Source organism: Schistocerca piceifrons, chromosome X (genome assembly GCF_021461385.2).
Source record: "Schistocerca piceifrons isolate TAMUIC-IGC-003096 chromosome X, iqSchPice1.1, whole genome shotgun sequence".
Lineage (NCBI taxonomy): Eukaryota > Metazoa > Arthropoda > Insecta > Orthoptera > Acrididae > Schistocerca > Schistocerca piceifrons.
The window spans coordinates 215,389,400-215,413,227 of NC_060149.1; the positions used below are offsets into that span (position 1 = coordinate 215,389,400).

The 23,828-nt window shown below is 36.1% G+C and overlaps 1 protein-coding gene across 4 annotated transcripts in view; it reads right to left on the reverse strand.

Moving 5' to 3' along the window:
- LOC124721733 (steroidogenic acute regulatory protein-like) overlaps positions 1-23,828 on the reverse strand; it is a 160,387-nt gene that overhangs the window by 78,762 nt on the left and 57,797 nt on the right. For all 4 annotated transcript variants that reach the window (XM_047246833.1, XM_047246832.1, XM_047246834.1 and 1 more), the window contains 5 exons: positions 21,917-22,074; positions 15,316-15,396; positions 7,859-7,936; positions 7,725-7,778; positions 1,992-2,124 (listed from right to left, as the gene is read on the reverse strand). In XM_047246833.1, coding sequence (XP_047102789.1) covers positions 1,992-2,124; positions 7,725-7,778; positions 7,859-7,936; positions 15,316-15,396; positions 21,917-22,074 — 504 coding nt within the window. The remainder of the gene's footprint in view (positions 1-1,991; positions 2,125-7,724; positions 7,779-7,858; positions 7,937-15,315; positions 15,397-21,916; positions 22,075-23,828) is intronic.

The following is a 23,828-nucleotide window of genomic DNA, read 5'->3' on the forward strand; positions in this document are numbered from 1 at the left end:
CACTTCCTCTTTAGTAGCTCTGGTAAGGCAACTTGCTAATTAATTTTCTAAACTAACACAGCATTGAGCAAAAGTTTTATTTGTCGATTTTTGAGTGACATCATTCCACACGTCTCAAACTGCATCAATCATCACCTTAATCTGAAACAGTTGTCAGAATGTTTTGATGGTAAGCTCATTACTTCGGTCATCTTCTTCAATGAGCTTGGAAGACATTCAATACAGATGGTAGGCCCTAAATGTTTCTATGGTTTCTTAGTCCTTTGGTGGCAATATGAAAGTGGTGCCAGAATTCACAAACAATCGCTATTTCCATTTCATTTAGTTACACGAGGCGGATAGGCTTGGAGCACTAACAAGGAGGGGGAAAACTTTAGCAGAATCTCCAACCTCCTCCTCTCCCCCCCCCCCCCCCCCCCCACACACACACACACACAAATACTCCTTCTACAACTTCAACTCTTCACTCAGTCCCTTAGCAACATAAACTGAAAATGTCATCCAGTCTTTTTACATTCCATTTATATTCCATCTACGGTGAATAAGCAACCTGCCAAGGGCACCCAAACCTGGCGACAAAGAGGAGCAACACACAACCCACCTTGCCCCCACGCCCTATACAGTTCTCAGGGAAAGGAAAAATATAGCGTAATCAGGTGTTTTCCCATCAATAAAATTATTACACAGGTTACTAACAGTATTCGAACTTGAACTTTTTTATGGCTATTCAGAAATTGCCATCTGTCTTCCAAAATATTAAAAATACGCCACCTCTACAAACTATCGTAGTACCAGCACCCGTGCAACCTTCTCTTGCCAAATCTCTTCAAAGACATTGAATTTTATGAATTGTATATCGTAATATAATTTAACTGCCAATTAACTGAGATGTTTCCTCTTTAGCAGCCTTATATCTAAGAAGTTTCTACCTTCAACAGAAATGAACATATGCCCAAGCAATTATTCCCAAAATAAACCTATTTTCTGCAGGTTAATATTCTAATTTCATGTTTAGCATTTTGCTGCAACACCTCATTCAGTACAGCAGCCAAATGGACATACCTGAAAGGAGAAAGTGCCTGGAAGTTGCACATCCATCATGCCCACTAATTCCATCTGAGATTTTGGGTAAACTTCAAATACTAAACTCAACATTGAGTTGTAAAGTCTTGAAAAGAAAATTCCCAGAAGTCATAAAACACCACACTTGACATTGCCAGCCAAAAGAACTAACAAGTATGCACTTCCCATACCTTTGGTGTGACATCAAACCAGCAAGCTTAATTAACATTCATTCTCAAACACTTTGGGCTGGATTCTAGATGAGATGTTTTCAAGAGTACACGAGTGGCCTTCTGCACATAGCTCAAGGGACACCAAACTGGATTTTCACCATCATTTTCAATGGTGCTAAACTCATCACTTGGTGGACTCCAGAATAGAGAAAGAATATAATGTGAAATAACGAATTCTAGTGGATGTGTGTAGGTAATAATAAGACTAAAAAACACAACACAATGCTACTTGTGCTCAAATCTTCACACACACCTATACGCCACAACAATGAGATATTCAGAAGTGTAGGGCCTACTTCGCATCCCCATTTTCAGAAGTTCAAAGCTTCCCCCCCCCCCCCTTCCCCCCACTACAGTGTTGTCTTCAGTGAGCAGAGGTCCACTGGTGAAAATGGCTAGACACCTTTTGGGGATGCATTGTTGCAACATGTTTCACAGGTACTCATTACTGTTAATGTCTCTCCACAACTTTTGTGTCAGTTGACTACAATGCAGAACCCATTGTAAGTCCTTTGCTCAAATAAAATGTAGAGAAACAATAAAACGTATTTGGAATATTCTAATTCTTCCTTCTTATAGTTACTTATAAATGAACCAGAGTAGTACGATAACAAGTATTCTACGCAGCAAAAGACTGTTGTAATAAATAACTAAATATAAGGATCTATAAACTAAAGATTATGGAGCCCTAGGTACCTTGCATGTAAGCCAGAGCATGTGCTTCTTGAGGAAGCACTCTAAAATCCAGAAACCACGCTTCTCCCCATGCCAGAACAAATGATGTGAGCACAAGTAATACTTGGAAGACTGGTGATGATGCAGCAGCCCACTGAAATATTTTAAATAAAACATTTTATAATACCAAACTTATAGTAACCTGAATTCCCAAAATAAATTTAACACAACCAGCAATTATAGACAATGTTTCAAAAAAGGAAACGGAACTTGGCAATCAATCATAAATCTAACCTGTTTCTTTTATTTTTTAAAAAAAGTAGATCTAGATTTCAGCTATTGAATAGCTGCCTTCAGTGCATTTAAATCGAGTCTCATAGACTCGTCAAGCTTTTGACAAAATGTTATTTATTTTTATTTACACTTCAAGTTTCGTAGGACCAAATTGAGGAGCAAATCTGTAAGGTCATGGAATGGGTCAGTACATGAAATTACAACATAAAAGTAATAACAGATAAAAATAAAATGTTTATGAAACCAAAATAAGTCAAGCCACAAGTTTAGTAAATGCAATCAACAATACAACAAGAATCAGCTTAATTTTTCAAGCAACTCCTCGGCAGAATAGAAGGAGTGGCCCATGAGAAAACTCTTCAGTTTTGATTTGAAAGTGCAAGGATTACTGCCAAGATTTTTGAATTCAAGTGGTAGCTAATTGAAAATGGATGCAGCAGTATACTGCACACCTTTCTGCACAAGAGTTAAAGAAGTCCGATCCAAATGCAAGTTTGATTTCTGCCACGTATTAACCGAGTGAAAGCTACTTATTCTTGGCAATAAGCTAATATTTGTTAACAAGAAATGACAGTAAGAAATATATATATAAGCGAACAGGGGTCGACAAGAGGTTCGTGAACTTACACCACTTATTGCTCGAACCACCCATATCTGAGCCAAAAATATCCTTTTAGAATGGGAAGAGTTACCCCAAAATATAATACCATATGACTTAAGTGAATGAAAATAAGCAAAGTAGACTAATTTTCATGTCGAACGATCACTCACTTCAGATACCGTGCAAATAGTAAAAATGACAGCATTAAGTCTTTGAACAGATCCTGAACGTGGGCTTTCCACAACAGTTTACTGTCTATCTAAACACCTAGAAATTTGAACTGTTCAGTTTCACTAATCATATCCCCATTCTGTGAAATTAAAATGTCAGGTTTTGTTGAACAGTGTGTTATAAACTGTAAAAACTGAGTTTTACTGTGATTTAGTGTTAGTTTATTTTCTACAAGCCATGAACTTATGTCATGAACTGCACTATTTGAAACCAAGCCAATGTTGCATGCAACATCCCTTACTACCAAGCTAGTGTCATCAGCAAACAGAAATATTTTAGAGTTACCTGTAATACTACAGGGCATATCATTTATATAAATAAAGGAGTGGCCCAAACACTGATCCCCGGGGCACCCCCACTTCACCGTACCCCACTCAGACACCACATCACAGCCATTCTCAACAATATGAATAATGAACTTTTGCTGCCTGTTGCTAAAGTAATAAGTGAACCAATTGTAATCTACTCCCCATATTCTGTAATGGTCCGATTTCTTGAGCAATATTTTGTGATCAACACAATCAAATGCCTTAGTTAAATAAAAAAAATACGCCTAGCATCAGCCTTTTGTTTAACGCATCCAGTACTTCACACAGAAAAGAAAATATAGCATTTTCAGTCGTTAAACGACTTCTAAAGCCGAACTGTACATTTGACAGCAAATCATGTGATATAAAATGATCAATTATCCTTACATACACAGCCTTTTCAATAACTTTACCAAACACTGATGACATAGAAATAGGTCTAAATTGCCTACATTACCCCTTTCTCCCTTTTTATAAAGCGGCTTTACTACTGAGTACTTTAATTCAGGAAACTGACCATTCCTAAACGAAAAATTACAAATATGGCTAAATACAGGGCTAACATGTGCAGCACAGTACTTTAATATTCGCTAGGCACTCCATCATATCCATGAGAGTCCTTAGTCTTCAGTAATTTAATTATTAACTCAATCTCCCCTTTGTCTGTATCACAGAGGAGTATTTCAGACATCAATTTCAGAAAGGCATTTGCCAAGAGTGTTCTATGATTCCCTGTAGAAACTAAATTTTTACTTAATTCACCAGCAACGCTCAGAAAATTATTGTTAAATTCTCAGTAACAGAAATATTTTTACTATCAACTGACTATATCATTGACCTTGTGCTGCTGACCAGACAGTTCCTTCACAACTGACCATATGGTTTTAATTTTTTCCTGTGAATTAGCTGTTCTATTTGCATACCACATACTCTTTGCCTTCCTAATAACATTTTGAAGCACCTCACAATACTGTTTGTAATGGTCTACTGTAGCATGACTGTGACTACTTCTAACATTCTGATATAATTCCCACTTTGTTCTACATGATATCCTTATCCCACTAGTCATCCACCCAGGCTGCCTTTTACTGTTAGTACCTCATTTAGAATGTTCTAATGGAAAGCAACACTCAAAGAGCATGAGAAATGTGTTAAGGAAAGCATTATGTTTGTCATCTATGTTATCAGCAATATACACATCCTGCCACCCTTGCTCTTCGACGAAGTTTAAAAAACTCTACTGCTATAGGATTGTAACTTTCCTACATAGTTTGTAATTATATGTGACATTTGTTTGAGTACAAAAGCATTTTAGTGTTAATTTTACTAACAGAATGCCCATCTAGTAATGAAAAATGAATAAAAAATATTGTCTACGGCTGTGCTGCTGTTCCCCTGCACCCTACTTGGAAAAAACACAGTCTGCATCAGATCATATGAATTTAGGAGATCTACCAACATCCTTTTTCTTGCACCATCATACACAAAATTTATACTGAAGTCACCACATATAACTAGTTTCTGGTACTTCCTATACAGTCAATCAAGAACCCTCTCTAGCTTGAGCAGAAATGCTCTGAAGTCAGAGTTAGGGAACCTATAAACAACAACAACAACAACAATTAGAAGTTTAGTAAATTCAACTGCCCCTGCACAACATTCAAATATCTGTTCAATGCACTGTCTTGATACGTCTATGGACTCAAATGGAATACTGTTTTTTACATACATGGTCACTACCCCACCCCACAAAGAACCCCTTGAAAAACAGCCAGCTAATCTGCATCCTGGTAAAGATTGTTGTTGTTGCTGTTTTTGTGGTCCTCAGTCCTGAGACTGGTTTGATGCAGCTCTCCATGCTACTCAATCCTGTGCAAGGTTCTTCATCTCCCAGTACTTACTGCAGCCTACATCCTTCTGAACCGGCTTAGTGTATTCATCTCTTGGTCTCCCTCTACGATTTTTACTCTCCACGCTGACCTCCAATACTAAATTGGTGATCCCTCGGTGTCTCAGAACATATCCTACCAACCGATCCCTTCTTCTAGTCAAGTTGTGCCACAAGCTCCTCTTCTCCCCAATTCTATTCGATACCTCCTCATTAGTTATGTGATGTAATCTTCAGCATTCTTCTCTAGCACCACATTTCGAAAGCTTCTATTCTGTTCTTGTCTAAACTATTTATCGTCCATGTTTCACTTCCATACATGGCTACACTCCATACAAATACTTTCAGAAATGACTTCCTGACACTTAAATCTATATTCAATGTTAACAAATTTCTCTTCTTCAGAAACGCTTTCCTTGCCATTGCCAGTCTACATTTTGTATCCTCTCTACTTCGACCATCATCAGTTATTTTGCTCCCCAAATAGCAAAACTCCTTTACTACTTTAAGTGTCTCATTTCCTAATCTAATTCCCTCAGCATCACCTGATTTAATTTGACAACATTCCATTATCCTCGTTCTGCTTTTGTTGATGTTCATCTTATATCCTCCTTTCAAGACACTGTCCATTCCGTACAGCTGCTCTTCCAAGTCCTTTGCTGTCTCTGACAGAATTACAATGTCATCGGCGAACCTCAAAGTTTTTACTTCTTCTCCATGGATTTTAATACCTACTCCGAACTTTTCTTTTGTTTCCTTTATTGCTTGCTCAATATACAGATTGAATAACATCGGGGATAGGCTACAACCCTGTCTCACTCCCTTCCCAACCACTGCTTCCCTTTCATACCCCTCAACTCTTATAACTGCCATCTGATTTCTGTACAAATTGTAAATAGCCTTTCGCTCCCTGTATTTTACCCCTGCCACCTACAGAATTTGAAAGAGAGTATTCCAATCAACATTGTCAAAAGCTTTCTCTAACTCTACAAATGCTAGAAACGTAGGCTTGCCTTTCCTTAATCTTTCTTCTACGATAAGTCGTAGGGTCAGTATTGCCTCACATGTTCCAACATTTCTATGGAATCCAAACTGATCTTCCCTGAGGTCGGCTTCTATCAGTTTTTCCATTCGTCTGTAAAGAATTTGCGTTAGTATTGTGCAGCTGTGACTTATTAAACTGATAGTTTGGTAATTTTCACATCTGTCAACACCTGCTTTCTTTGGGATTGGAATTATTATATTCTTCTTGAAGTCTGAGGATATTTCACCTGTCTCATACATCTTGCTCACCAGATGGTAGAGTTTTGTCAGGACTGGCTCTCCCAAGGCCATCAGTAGTTCTAATGGAATGTTGTCTACTCCGGGGGCCTTGTTTCGACTCAGGTCTTTCAGTGCTCTGTCAAACTCTTCACGCAGTATCTTATCTCCCATTTCATCTTCATCTACATCCTCTTCCATTTCCATAATATTGTCCGTAAGTACATCGCCCTTGTATAGACCCTCTATATACTCCTTCCACCTTTCTGCTTTCCCTTCTTTGCTTAGAACTGGGTTTCCATCTGAGCTCTTGATATTCATACAAGTGGCTCTCTTTTCTCCAAAGGTCTCTTTAATTTTCCTGTATGCAGTATCTATCTTACCCCTAGTGAGATAAGCCTCTACATCCTTATATTTGCCCTCTAGCCATCCCTGCTTAGCCATTTTGCACTTCCTGTCGATATCATTCTTGAGATGTTTGTATTCCTGGTAAAGGAAGCCTCTGAATTGACAAATTATTTAAGTGGCGCTTCAATGTAATAATAATTTCAGAATCAACGTCTATAAGTAGTTTATTAACTTTATCTCTAATACCTCTTATATTTTGATGAACTATGCTAATTCCTTTTCCACTTGGAAACCTAACCCTCTGAAGGTGAGTCCTTAGAGAGACTTCCTTTAAGCAGTTATACCTATCAGCTCACTTCAATCTAAAGAAGGTGCAGCTGTAACACCAACTACTACAGGAATTTTTCCATGAGTGATCCCACCACCATCCACTACACTGTCACCTATAATCTTTGCCAGCCTCCCCTTCCCAAACCTATGACCTTAGGACCTACACGGTCAGATGAGTCAGAATCTGGCCACTTATGCCCTAACGTCATATAACCACATTTTAATGCACTGAAGACAGCTATTCAATAGCTGAAATCTAGATTTCCAGTAAAAAGATACACATCGGATTTGCAACTTACTGCTGGATCCTATCTCCTTCTTTTGAAATTTAACATAAATTGCAAGCTCAAGAGCCATATAAAATTGAAAATTTTATACAAATCCATGAAACCATGTGTGTAAAATATTTATGAAGTAGTAAAATATAAGAAACACATCACATTATATGTTGGAAGTTGATGAAAGTTAACAAGATGTGCGAGTAAGTTACTTACATTGTAAAGAAAAACTTTTGCAATTAAAAAAGCACAGGTGCCTGCCGTTGATATCTGAAAATAAAATGTATCTTATAAAATGAGTTGTGGGTATAAACATTCTAAGCAATGGATAAACACAAAGTGGTACTTACTGCTATTACACACCAGTGTCTGATGTACAACAAGCCATAAAAAAGAAGAAGAACCACAAATCTTGAGGCAGCAGCCATCTGCAACAAAGTAAAGGAAACCACGTGTAGAAGCTTAAAGACATGAAAATTGTTATGGAAAAGTGAATACTTCACTAATATGTCCACCACAGGAACAGTTACATCTGATAGCCATCAAATTATCAAGAAAGTAAGATTAGAAGTGATTACTTCAATTTTCTTCCATATCTAATCACCATCTTCCATAAATATGGAATTGTCACACACATATTGATATAATCTTATTAGGTTTTCTTGGCAGAATTTATTTATGATGTATTTTCATATGTTCAACAGGGCTGTTGATTACTTTTTTATGTATAACATTTCAACAGCCAACTCAGTCATCATCTTCAAGTGCCATGAGCTGTGCTATTATGGGTACTTGCTGCCTGGACGCCAACCAGACTGTGAAATATTGTTGGTGTAGCACTGCTAGTTACAGCTGAGTTTGACTCCTGGTACTTGCTGTGCTCTTTGATCCCCATTTGTACAGTGCTGACATTATTATACTGTAAACTGCACATTGTTGCAGTATTTTCCAGTTCTAGTGGATGAGGTGGCCAGCAAACAATTAATAAATTGAATTCCAGACCCCCACTCCTTATCTGCATTGAAACCTTTATCCCAGCTTATTAGATTTCTAACTTTTTTTTTTTTTGACAGACTCCTTAATTACACTCCCCTAGAAATTTGGCATTTGTACCACAAAACTGGGCTCATCATATTTCTTTTAATGATTATATTCAAGGCAACACTCGGTGACAGCTGATTTACTTAGTTCTTTTATTCAGGTGTGCTACTGATGTTCCCTGTACCGCTTTTCAATTGTTCTAAAGTCTGCCCCAGGTCTGACATCACACATTCATGTGGAATACTGTATACATACACCTTTAGGAAACTTAGGTAATCTTTAATATTACGAAGAGGATTTTTGCCTCTGTTGACAGGAGTGAAATACATTGGATGCAGTATTTCCATAGGACCTCTTAGCAACAAATAAGCTAATGGTCATCAAAACAGATACAGGGGTAAGCGAACACAGGGTTGTTGTAGTGAGACTGAATATTGTAACTCCCAAATCCTCCAAAAATAAACAAAAAATATACCTATTCAAAAATGAAGATAAAAATTCACTTTATGCCTTCCATAGAGACTACCTCCACTTCTTCCAAATTAACAATGTACCAGTAAGCGTACACCAGATGTGGCTTGAATTCAAAGAAATAGCATCGACAGCAGTTGAGAGATTTATACCAAATAAATTAACAAACGACGGAGCTGATCCCCTTGGTACACAGAACAGGTCAGAACACTGTTGCAGAAACAACAAATAAAGCATTCCAAATTTAAACAAATGCAAAATCTACAAGATTGGTGATCTTTTGCAGAAACCTGAAATTTAGTGCAAATTTCAAAGAAAGATGCTTGTAATAGTTTCCACAATCAAACTGTCTCAAAACCTGGCAGAAAATCTGAAGAGACTTGGTCATATGTAAAGTATGCTAGCAGCAAAACACAATCAATGTCTTCTCTTGGCAATAGGAATGGAAATGCTATCTATGACAGTGCTGCTAAAGCAGAGTTACTAAACACGGCCTTCCAAAATTCCTTCACCAAAGAAGACGAATTAAATATTCTAGAGTTCAAATCAAGAACAGCTGCCACCATGACTAACGTTGAAGTAGATATCCTCAGAGTAGAGAAGCAACTTAAATCACTTAATAAAAGCAAGTCTTCTGGTCTACACTGTATACTAATTAGGTTCCTTTCAGAGTATGTTGATGCAATAGCTCCATACTTAATGATCATGTACAACCTCACTCAACGAAAGACCTGTACCCAAAGACAGGACAGGTGACACCAATATTTAAGAAAGGCAGTAGGAGTAATCCAATAACTTACAGGCCCATATCATTAACATCGATTTGCGGCAGGATTCTGCAACATGTATTGTGTTCAAACATTATGAATTACCTTGAAGAGAATGATCTATTGACACACAATCAACATCGATTTAGAAAACATCGTTCTTTATTTGTAGGACTGATCTCTCTATTTGTCAGTAAGGATCATCATTGAAAGGAAACAAAATTTTCTTGATGCCCATGTGTGACAATAGGACCACAGAATCACCCTGTCTCAGTGCTTCTTGTTCTATCTTGGATACATTACATCTATGCGTAGGTGCTTTCGTTAGTGTTCTACAGGTTCTGCCATAGAGATGTAGCCTTAGCAGTGGACGAGATAACAGGCTTTCTACTTCTAATATAATGACATCCAGATCCGTGGCCTTGTCATCATTCACAGAATAGTAACTCATTTTCAGATGGTTGGATTTGTTGCTTCAAATCCTTTCCTTCTCGCCTAAAATACGTAACAGTTTCATTATTTGAAAAGCTGGACTACTCTTATTACAATTTTTAATCAGTGGTGAGTGACATTTGAGGGAGAAGCAAGGTATCTGGTAGAAGCAACTCTTCAAGTGCCACTGTAGATCAGCATTAGTGACTGAGATGGTGATGGGATATTGGATACTGGTATATGAAACATGTATGTGAAAGACAGTACGCAATCAGTGGGTGAAGTGTTAGAAGTATCTTAATCCATTTATACAAAGAATATCCTCTTTTTCAATTTCAGCATTTAAAACTGTTTTCTCAGCACAGATACTGTACACATTACTCCCACATGTATGGCAAATTTCAAAAATTTGATGTGAAAAACATATCATGCATTATTCATAACCACAAACTTTGCACGACAATTTGGATCATAGTAGCAAATGAAGTTGGTACAGCTTTTGTGGTTTGTCAGAGAAAATTGTCCAACAGGTCTGATTAATCTTGCTTTAATATAACAAAGCAACATATCAAATATGAGTAAAATGGAAGCTATTGATCAAAATTTGCAATTTTCTATTACTCATGCAAAAGACAAAAAGCTTGTTATAGACTTATAAAGAAAGGAAGATTAGGATTTAACATTTCAGCAACAATGATGCCATTATTGACTACACACAAGTTCAGTGAAGAAGATTAGAAAAGGATATTGGTTACGTCCTATTTGAAGAAACCATTCCACTATTGGCCTTAATCGAGTTTGGATTTAAGGAATAAACTAAAGCAAAATAAGAATGAGAGGTGCTTGTTATACACTGTTGTAGATGATGTGTGATCTTCAGTCTGTAGACTGGTTTCATGCAGCTCTCCACACTACTCCATCCCTCACAAGCCTCTTCATCTCTGATTTACTACTGCACCCTACATCCATTTGAAACTGCTTACTGTATTCATCCCTTGGTCTTCCTCTACAATTATTACCCCCCACACCCCATCCCCCCCCCCCCTCTCACCACCACCCGAATTTCCCTCTATAAACGAACTGATGATTTCTTCTGGCTTCAGGACATGCCCTGTCAACTGATCCCTCCTTTTAATGAAGTTGTGCCATCAATTTATTTACTTATTTTTGTCCATTTTGATGCAGTGGCTCTTCACTACTTGTTATACATTATCAGGATACAAAAATGATCACATTTACAAGAAAGAAGAAAAAAAATTCCCTGGAGTTTTCCCAAATTTCCCCATTAAAAATACACTTTTTCCCGGCTAAAAATACACTAAACCCCAAGTGAAAGTAATTTTTTCCATGTTAAGTGACAATATACTTCCGTACAAAACAGCAAAACACCAATCCTTTGAGTGGTAAAGGTTCTACACACCAGCTTAGAGCTTCTCACATTTGAAGAAAAAAAACAAAAAAAACAAAAAAAACGTGTGTTGGAAAGATCTATGAAGTGTGCCAACACACAACTTCATGTTTTTATATTACAGAAATATAAATATGAATTCTACCAAGTACAGCATTGGTAGCTTCCAAAGCACTGAAATTGAGATTGTGATGTGTTTTTGTTAGTCATAGTTTGTGTCATGTTATCTTGTCAGCCAATGACAGCAGATATTCAGAGTATTAGAACATGTGATGTACTCTGCCATAGCAACAGCATTGTTAAGTACAACGAACACGAAAATAGGAAAAGTTAATGGTTTAATAGCTACAAGAATATCTAAGATTTCACATATAATATTGGTCATCAAATTTTTTTTTCCTCTTTTTCCCGACGATGTGGTTAGGCAGTATACTAAGAGTACGGCTTAAATTGCAGCAGCTGAATATCTGTGACATGTACAATTGAAAATTTTACTGCTGTGCACCAAACGTTTCATGGATTACCTGGCTGCATAAATCCTCCATCAAGCACTTCAACTTTTCCATAGAAAAGGCAATTATGTATGAAATTGCTGATAGGAGGATAATTATACTTTTTGCCATTGTTATTGCATAACTTATAATCTATGAAAGAACTAAAATCAATACAAAAAACTAACCTTGAGGTTTGGCATGTGTTATCCTTTAAGATACATCAAACACAAATGTACCAGTAAAATTTTAAATAATAGCAGAAATCGCTAGTCTTGTTAGCCTGAAATTTTTTTATGTGACTGGTCCTCAAAGCTAAATTTTGAATGAGATTCAAATGCTCTGTGACTTAAGAAATGCATCGCACATTTCACACATAATGTAATTCATCTTGCATAAAAGGAAATTTACTTCCAAAGTAACATTTCTCAAACCACCATTCAGAATATTTTCCCGCAACCTATTAGAAATGTAAACAGTTGTGATGTCATACTCATCAAAAGCAGTTTGTTGTTATGAAGTACTGTACAGTCTTCTTCCTAAGGTCTTTGAGACATTCTGATGTCAGCACTGTGTGCACTTTTGTTACTGTAAATGGTGCAAACTTTTATTTTGATGTTAGTCTCTCATTTATGTTTTATTGCTGCAGTACTATTCTGCAGTATCAGGCTCAAGTAAAATTCTTCTTAGAATATCAGTTCTTACCAGTCAAAACTACAAAAATTTAACTAAAACTAAAACGATTTTTCCCGAATGAAAAAATTCCCAGGTTCACCCTGGATTTCCCAGTTGTCCCGGGGTGTATCAGGTTGTATACGTGGACAAGGAAAAAAAATTCCCGGATTTTTCCCGGATTTCCTGGTTAAAAATACACTTTTTCCCGGGTGAAAATACACTTTTTCCATGTTAAGTGACAGTACACTCTTATTCGGCACTGTAAAACTCCTCAATCCTTTGAAAGTTTATGGTTTTATATACCGGAGTAGAATTTCCCGGCACTTTAGAAAACGAAACTCAGGAGGAAAAACAGGTTTTGAAAGACCTCTGATGTGAAGCAACATGTACGCTGCATATTTTCGTATTACGAAGGTATAAATTCGAATTCCACCAAACACTTCATGTCACTTTCCGAAGCATTGAAATCGAGATTGCGATGCGGTTTTGTAAGTCAGTCATAGCTAATGTCACGTGATCTCGCCAGCTGATGACAGCACAGGACACGGGATGTAGTCAGCCAATAGCAAGATCACTGTTACGTAGCACACTTGTTACACTTTAAGATACATCACATAAATTTGCCAGTAAAATTTTTAATAACTACATAAGTGTCTGATCTTCTGGGCTCGAAATTCTTCTAAATGGTCGTCCTCAAAGACTTGATTTTTAAATGAGAGTCAAACGCTTTGTGATTGAAGAAATTCATCATACATTCTCGCACATAGCTCATCTTACGTAAAAGGAAATCTGCTTTCAATGTAAAGCTTTTCAAACCACCATTCACAATATTTTCCTGTGACCTGTTATAAATAGGTTTGTTTCAGCAGTTGCAAGAGAGCGCCAGATAACAAGCGTCACCGCTCTTGGGTAGCTACGATGACGCAGGCAGCCCATATGTTCGCACGTGTAAGATATTAAAAGATCTTAAATTATGTCATAAAAGAAACAAGACATCAGAGGATACTTTAAGAGCGTTGGAATTTCGTGAACCATACTGAAACGCATAATTCGGCTTAAAATGCACATTCGTGTGCAAATTTTCTTGGAGAACCAGTACTGTATTATCTCATGTTTGATCCTTTATTATGGCATAGTGCCATACGTGCACTTGAACAGTTGAAACTAGCCAATAGTGTGAAATTAAACACTTCATTTCAAATAAATTGACTACCTCAACAGAAAAGATTAATAAAAGCCAAATCTCTTTAGCAAACCGGCAAAAATAACTTTATTGTTCTGTAAGGCGATTAATGTTTCACTGTCAGAAAGGTGGAAATAAAATCTAAAACTAATAACATATTTTAGCCTTCCATAATTACGCAAACATATTTTAATTCATTTGATAGCTCCCGGCCACAAAAATCCGTTTTGTTATCATTTAACGTGAGAGCAATAAACAAAGAGGAAACAACAAAATCACTAAACGTAAACACAGGTCACGTGGAGACAACCCACCTCCCCACAACTCAGACTGCTCTGTGCATCAGTCCCGTATTTACGATATTTCCGAACCGGAGCAATTTAGATAGTGGCGCCCAGTCATACATCTGTAGCCAGAAGCGGTGGAAGGTACTACTCATACGCGACTCAACTGCGCATACGCAAGAGCCCTCCCGCGACTGCTCAAACGAATCTAATTTAAACAGTTGCCACGCCACGCTCATCGGAGGCAATTGGTTGTTACAAAGCATTGCCTTTGACACACTTTGCTGTTGGCAGACGCTTGTATGAGCACTGTTTTGTTGTTGTATACAGCACATTTCCTTTGCAAATTAAGTTTTATTTTCGTTTTTTTTCCTCTCGTTCATGTTTTGTTGCTGCAGTATTATTCTGCAGTAGCGGGATGCAGTAATATCTTTCGTTAGAGTATTGGTTCTTACCAGACAAAATCACAAAAAATTAACTGAAAACTAAAACAATGAAAAATTCCCGGAATTCTAAACAATTCTGGGGTTTTTCCCGGTTTTCTCCCAGATGAAAAAATTCCCGGGTTTTTCCCAGATCTCCCGGTTCATATACACCCTGTGTATACACACTGTGATAATACATAATAAACAGCTCTCATTCTTATGTTCCTGTAATCTTAACTACAGATATGATCATTATAGATAAACATGTTAAACGCTCTAGATGGTTTTATTCACAAAACGCATGAGAGATTGTGAATCAACAAGTATTTTGTCCGAATTTATATTTACCTGCCTATACGTAATTAGTCTAGTCTTGGACCTGTAATTTCTACAGCCTGGCACATCCAAATAGCATGATCAAGATTCTTATTACAATGTTTGCAACATTCCACCCAGGCCAACAGTAAGTACTGAATTACTCTCAGTACTTACAGTAACAAAACACTGTCAGTGAAGATCAGCCCCTCCTCTCCCCCCTTTTCATGCTACCCATCCCACCTCTGAAAAGCGAAGTTCCTCTTAGAAATACATTGTTACTAATAACCATCTTCAGATCATTTCTATACTTACCACAATGTCAAATAAGGATGTATGAATATTGTAATGAATTATCTGCTTTGACAAGGCATCAAAAATTTCATCACCAGTCAACTGAAAAAGAACAAAAAGCTCACTGTCAATCAGTTGCTGTATGTGTGTGGTTTTATTACAACTGTATCACAATTACTGCAAATGCTAAACATTATGTATTACATTTCACTGATTTATGTGAACCAACTGGCTATGGGACAACAAAATTTACTTTCGTATGAGAGGGAGATATGACTGACACTAACAACTGAGAAACTGTATACTTTCATGCTTCTGCAGCTGGAAAATTCTTTATGCAGCTACTAGGATACACATTGAGTGTATAAGTGAGTTTCCCCAATCAAGAGGTAATGGAGTGTTAATGAAATATTATCTTGTCAAGCATGCCAAATCCAGTTTCAAAACAGATAATGTGCCTGAAGTATCAATGCAACACCTATGTGATAATACTACAGTACAAACAGCTCATCATATGTTCTGGAAAGTTTATATGTTATGTACATCAGCTACTACTATCTCCATGTGAAATGAAACCTACCAGTTAAACATTGCTTTTAATATTAGACCTACAGCTTATTCAGACTGCTGATTAAAAAGCATTTGTTTCTTTTATTATATCTAACAATCACTGCTTTCATTTTTACGATTTGTGGTTTCAGCAGTGATGTACAAACATATTTATATCTATAAACAAGGAAAAAATCAAAGAAACCTAAAATCATATACACACATTATAGTGTTATGGAAGGAGAAGGTTAAATTTATAATATCAAAAGTATATCATCACTGTTGCAAAATAAGAATAACAGTAAAAGAACTTACATATAGACATACAAGAGAGTAGGCACAATAAATGATGCAATCTAGTGATTAAAAATTATATTGTTACATATTAATCAAGAGTTTAAATATTTAAGATTTTACAATAAATGAAAAAAATAAGAAGTTAACCATAATTACATATCATTCATAGCTTCTGATAAAATGACATAAAAGGAAGGATCTGTAAATTAAACATCATGAGTCACAGATTGTGAGGAATGCTAATAGACATAAAGTAACATACAATGTGTATCTAAACTAGGCAAATTGTGAGAAATCAATGATTAAAATAACAATTTTCCAATTCTGATCAAACACACAGGAATCAGCATTATATTGAAAGAATTATGCAAGTATTTTTCATAACTTAACATCGAGATTACGTGTAAATAATCTGATAATATTAAAATACACATTCCACATCAAATTAATGCTATGAAAAGCAGATTTACTAGCTCCATAGTCTACAGAATCGCATGTGGTAACTTTGTAACTTTAACAAACAGCACATAGGCCACATCGGCCAAATATTCAAAATACACTATAGAGAGGATAAATATGCTAAAAATAAAACTGCATTAGGTGTACATCAACAATTGGAAAAGAGCACACAAAGTGACACACAAAACCTAGGAGATTCTGCTAGGAGGCAGTTAATATTTATGATGATCGGCTGCACCACGTTATGCTTCTCTTCCAACCCACTTACTTGCTGCTACTGTTGCTGCCATGTAATAAACTGGCCATGACACAAATGCATCTTTGCCCAACAGAAAGTTATGCTACCTAGTGGACAAGCATTGTTTACTTACATAGTCCTTCCAATACAGAAATTGTGTTACACTCATCAATGGTTTTCCACTATTTGTCTGCTCTAGATGTACATTCCAATATCATGTTACCTCATTTCTTTTATTATTCCTCACAGGCAGTGAATGATAACATATTTTATGGCTCTTTCCTTGTATCTCATTTTACCAAAAGCAATGGATGATAATTACTTGTTCACTTCTTATGTTTCATTCAAGGAAAATTTTACTAATTGTTTTATTGCTAGATGATAGTTTGTCAGCCATAAAGGTTTTCAGTAAGTCACATCTTGTAGCTCTCAAATATTAAAGAAGATGGATTTTTAAATGTTTAAGTCCAACACTTGTAATTATTTATTGGCTGACTAGTTTCGAGCTTTGCACATTTTCATAAGCTACATATTTTGTATTTGGAGTAAATTTGGTGTGGACAGTTTTTATGTCATCACACTTGAATGTATATAAGATCTGCGTTTAAGGGATATCACAACTGTAGTTACTCCTTGCTGTAATGTGTTAATGTATGAACACAAAATATGTGGATCAGATCATGCTGGATAATGAAGATACAACAATCAAGAAAAATATATATTATGTTCACACATTAACATAATACAGAAATTACAATGAAATGAATACTCCTAGCTGCGTACAAGCATTGATATAAGTCAAAAGGGACAGTTGAAAATGTGTGCCCCGACTGGGACTCGAACCCGGGATCACAGAGGATAGTGCAACTGTAGACTGCAGGGACTTATCTCTGCCACGCCTCCCGTTAGACCCACATTCGCAAATTATTGTCCCGCACTATATTCATAGTGCCCCTGCCCATTATACTCATTACCCGCAGCTTTACATCACACCTGAAACTGAAACATGTGAAAATAAAACCTGAATTGTTATCTGGTGAAATAAAAGACTAAGACTTTTTTTTCAATCATGTCCTCAAAACAGCAATTGTCACACTTCACAAGACACAATTCAATTGAGAAGAAGGGGGAGGTGGGATTTATAGTGATATCATCATTGTACATATGAACTCTTCAAAACTAGGCCATAAGCATAAATTTCCTGTTACAATAGCAAGCAGTGCTGATAGTACTTAGTGCTAACTGCACTGGAAGCTTTGCCCTGCAGCAGAAGACAAAGATGTAACTATGACCACACTGCAAACAACTCAAATGTCTCTCTTGTTTTCTTTAATGCAACACTAGTGAAAGCTGCACTAGTGTCCAAATTTTAAGCATACTCGAGATGACTGAATGAGAGTATATTAACCAAATAGAATGTCAGAATGGTTACAGAGTAAGATAAAGCTAAATAACAAATTATTCATAACATTAGTATTCAAAACATATAATTATAAAAGTTCTAATACCCAAGATACAAACCATAAAGCTACAAAACAGGAAAAAAAACTCTTCCATAACAACAAAATAGGTAATAGGGTACATGCTTAGCCCTTGCTACTCATGTTTGGTAGCAATCTAGCAGGTTCTTTATAGGGTGGTTTGACAGCATCATCATCAATTGGTCCTCTTCCTGAGAAATAATTGTATGGAAGTTTGGATGTGTCTTCAGGAATGGCTGACATGTTACAATTTGTCTCTCCAATGCATCCCATAAGTGCTCTATAGGATTCAGATCTCACTAGCATCTCCAGGTAGTTGTTACCTTCGCCTGTCAGAAGTTATTCAGACAGAATAGCTCAATGTTGATGGGTATTCACTCTCTCACTTATGAAGATGTGAAGCTCTATCAGCTCACCCAACATGATACCTCCCCACACTACAACTCCATCAATATCACCAATCATATATAGTCCTTTGATCATAATGATAACTACCAACTTTCTTTCTCATGAAAGTAAAAAACAACAATTCTGCAAAATGAATCAGGATTAATCAATGAAGAGTAAATTCACTGATTGATTTATACTTCCATCTCAATGTACCTGTCTTCCAAACATTAGTGGATTTTGTTGTGCAGTTAAGGTCAGTTATCAGTTCTGTTACGGAGTAGTCACTCTCAGTCAACCTTGGGATAGTCTACAATGAACTATTCCTGTTTTTGGAATCATATCAAAGGCTTGAAATGACACTTTGTGGCTGATCAAACTATGGTCTGCATCTAATCTGCCTTCAATGCACATATGAACTCTACCCTACAAAACAATGTCAAAATTACTTCTCTGCAGCAAAACATAGCAAACTTTAGCCAGAAGCTACATTCAACACAGATGCAAGAGCAAATATTAACAGAAGTCACAAGCCGAAGGTATTATGCTTTCGTTGCCCCCCCCCCCCCCTCCGCCCCCCCCCCCATCCACTCAAAGCAAAGTGTGCTTCTCTCCCATACAAATAGCACAATTCCAACATATGGCAAAATACTGACAGTCATTCACAGTGGTTGCTAATATTTTCTCTCTGTTATTCTCATTTCCAAAAATGCTTCAAATGACTCTAAGCACTATGGGATGTAACATCTGAGGTCATCAGTCCCCTAGTCTTAGAACTACTTAAACCTAACTAACCTAAGGGCATCACACACATCAATACCCTAGGCAGGATTCAAACCTGCGGCCGTAGCAGCAGCACGGTTCCAGACTGAAGCACCTAGAAGTGCTCAGCCGCAGCGGCCGGCTTCTCATTTCCAATTATGCTTAACTTATGGACACTATCATATGATAACCAAATGCTTCTGTTATTTAGTGAGTGATATCCTTTACTCCCAAATTAAATATATTCTACCAGAACTTTCCTACCACATTTATAAAGACAATTAAGGTATTTATCACAATTACATGCACATAGTAACTCCAATGAAAGACGGTGGCAAAAAAGGGAGGAGCTCAAAGCTGCCTTCTTTTTCCCTCCAGTTTCTATTTTATATTAATGTGAGAAAGTCATGAATACAGTATACGAAGAAGCCATATTCATAACCACATGGAAGAAAAGGATAAAAAATGTTAAAAATATACAGAGTTCTGATTTAAAAGAAACTAAAGTCAAGGAATTCCTGAAATAAAGAAATACTTCAATGAAAAATTTGGCTTTAGGACAAAAATAAATACGAAAGCTAGGAAGGGTATGTAGGCAAAATCAGAAAATATGGGAGACAAACAGAACTGAAAAAAATCAAACTGACACTAAATAGAGAAGTTGTCTCCAAAAAGACAAGTCAGTGATAAAAACAAATCTCTAATATAAAAAAAGAGTTAATATAATTCTATTTTGAACACAGCAGAAAGAAACAAGATGAAAACTCTATGAAAGTCAGACTTCATAGGAAGTATTTTGTTGTTTATTGCAGCAAAGATGTGCAAAAATTAAACTGACTGTTATAGCACAAAATAATAAATGCATTAATGTAGTGCTGTTTGAGAAGAGCACTTACATAATGAATATGTAATGACTGCATACATTACATACAATTATCTCATGTATTTAGGTTGTACTGAAAGAAGCAGAAGGAAACAAACAGTAGAGAGAGACAAATGTTGGTATACATTATGCAGATTACTGTGTGTGAGCACAAAGGTGAAGGTACTGGTTTAAGTTACAGGAAAAAAAAGAAAGTAACACACAAAACTGCAAGAATTCTTTGCAGCTTAAAAAATTAATTCTTCATAACATTTTGATTAATATTGAATATCATACAAGTAGGGGATTAAATGCAAAAAGTTGTCCTTTTACATAAAAAAAGACAGGTGTAAAACTGTTCTTAGATATAAGGATACCTACAGAAAGATTCATGTGAATCTTAATGGTATAGACACAAGTTTCTATTTCATAGCAGCAGCATCTACATCTGTACTTTGCAAGCCACCTTACAGTGTGTGACAGTGTGTACTTCATGTACCACTGTTACTTCCCTTATTTCCTGTTGCAGCTGTGATTGGTGCATAGGGAGAACAACTGTATGTAAGCCTCCATATGAGCTTGAATATCTTTAATTTCACCGTCATAGTTTATTTCACATAACAAATGTAGGGACGTACAATATCAGAATTTTTACCACTAAAGCACAGTACCACGTCACATCTGCCACCAGAGTTGGATGAACATTTCCGTGACTTCTGTGCTTAATAATTGAATGTATGATAAATCCCTAAGTTCTCCTTTGCATCTTCTCTCCTCAGTGTTTGGGAGGCAAGTAGGAAATGTTTCTCTGTGCTCTCTGGGATGAAAATGGAGATATATGGTAGTTGCGACCACAATGCACTGATTTTTTGACTTCCGTTACAATATCAAGCTGACTTGAGCAACTGGTTACAGCAAAATATGAGTCTGTTGGACAACATGAACTGCATAACACACACACACACACACACACACACACACACACACACACACACACACACACACACACACAGCAAAATACAGTAACGCTAAATCTGAGGCCATACAGTCAGTTACTTTAGGTTTTCTTATTTCACAAAAATAAAAATGGAAAACTACTGTGTTTATTTGCTTACATCAGGTCGAAGCAAACTATAATGGTTACACACAATTAAATTTACAGTATTCAGTTATGACACGCAAAACAGGTCATGAACAATAAGTTTTTGGGTGCAAATCTACAATAGTCGTAACTTTTAAGACAAATGCTGCCTTTTTTTTTTTGCTCTGCACAATAGTAGCCATGCAAAGACATGTATTGTTAGTCATCTAAAACTAGATGGAAGCTTGATGAGCAAGATGCTCTAACTGTTTGGAAAGAGAATCATGTCACTGAGAGAATTTTGGATGGTGTCTAGAATCTTCAAGATTATCTTTATGTTTCTTTTCCAACTTGAATCATTCTGGTCACTAACAGTGAGCACAAAAAAGTTACATAAAAAAACTGTCTAGCCGTGCCCACATGCAACAAATGAGCATAATCATATCAAAAACAAAGTAGTACATGCTGATATATTTTCAGTACAATGAAAACAACAAAATAATTACCATTATACATATTAGCCACATCAAGACAGTGAAGAGGAGATCAAAAGTCACAAATAAACAGAAGAATCTACGCACAACTGACATGCGTCCATCTTGTCGTATACCTGTCACTAAATCTGTGGATGACAGGTGTTCAGCTTGCGTATTTATACTGTAATCTGCGAAAAGAAAGCAGACAATTACCGTTGCAACAAATGGAATTGTGCCTCTCTGGATTAACAGGGTTTTTTCCCCACAGTTAAAGATGTTTACATTTTTACTACACAAAGCAACATTTCTCATGCAATAACCAGGAAATGGTAAACATATATATATATTGAAAAATATAGCTGTAAAAATAATTATTCACATAATTAAACAATATCAGGGATCTAAAAATTAGTCTTAACACAAAATATGTATTAATGATTTTACTAACACATAAGTAAAAGGATCTGTACACTAGACTGACTGGTTATATTTGGTACTATTAAACTATACTACTTCACATATAAAAGAATTTTTCATAACAAATAAACCAAATCTGTGAAATACAATGGACAAAATTCTAATGTAAGAAGAAAATCAAATCAAAATAATAAACTTGGATAAGGACAAAAAGCGAATTTTATATAAGTTAGATTACACAAACATAATGCAGCATCCATAGCACAGTTTGAATAAAAATGAAAAAAATCAGAAGCAGTTACATTAGTATCACATCACTAATCAGACTGCAGTCATTTAGATGGATTTAATTTAAAGAGGATAGTACTACTAGGATACAGTACTTTACAATTGCGGGGCAATAACATAATTTCTATAGCCATTACTATTTTGCAGTAATGTAATAAGCGGCTCATCCAACAATGTTGTAGAGATCACTTTATCAGCAAAAATTTCCTGCAATATAAAATTTTTCCAATTCTAACAAACTGTTCAAAGTGGCAGCAATCAATTGTGTTCCAATATTCTTGCTGAACATAGTAATAGTACTGTTGGGAAGACAACAACAAAGTGTTATCTGAGCGATTATGATGGATGAAGGTCACTAAAATTTTAGTACTACACAGTAGCTTTTGCTATGGTATACACAGATATTCCTTACAATTTTTTTTTTTTTATCTTTGCATATCAAATATACTATTAGCCCTTAAGATCAAGTAGATACTTAGGAAATTGTCCAAGTAACAACTGGCTAGAAGAACTAAATCAGACCAGAAGTGATGCTTTCACAGAGGAAACATAACAACTAGGACTGACGTTATGTGATGCAAACTAAATCTCTCATATTTTTACAGAATGTCACTGGCTGCACTTACATGTGTGAGTTAACTCGTGGTTTAAGAGGATAAGCACTTATCAAAGGAGGGAGTGAGAGGCACATGAATGGTATAATAGTAATAGCTTTAGATGTAGATATTGTTACATTTAGTACACTGGTGATAAACCTCAAGCACTTCCAAGGCAACCAGTAACTGTTTATTAACTACAAAAACTTGTGAAATTTTAAGATTAAATTTACTTACCTAATTTTTGTTTTGTTTCTTTACTATTAATTAATATTTTATTTTAATAATTTTTGATACTAATATAATGTTCCTTTCTTCTAAATTAAGAGTTATTGGCTACCATGGAGGTGCATGAGATTTACCAAGCTTCTACCAGTTGTAACTATACCTCCAACTAAAATAATAATAATAATAATAATAATAATAATAATAATAATAATAATCATGTGTGCATGGACCCCACTGACAGGAGCATACCACAGTAATCCATGAGTTTATGCATACCTGTGTGAGTTACCAATATTATTTTGTACACCTAGCCTTAAAATTTCAGTTTACATCACATCATTTCAATCCTAGTTACTATGTTTCCACTGTGGAAAGATCATTTCTAATTAATCTCCTAATATGAGTTAGATGAT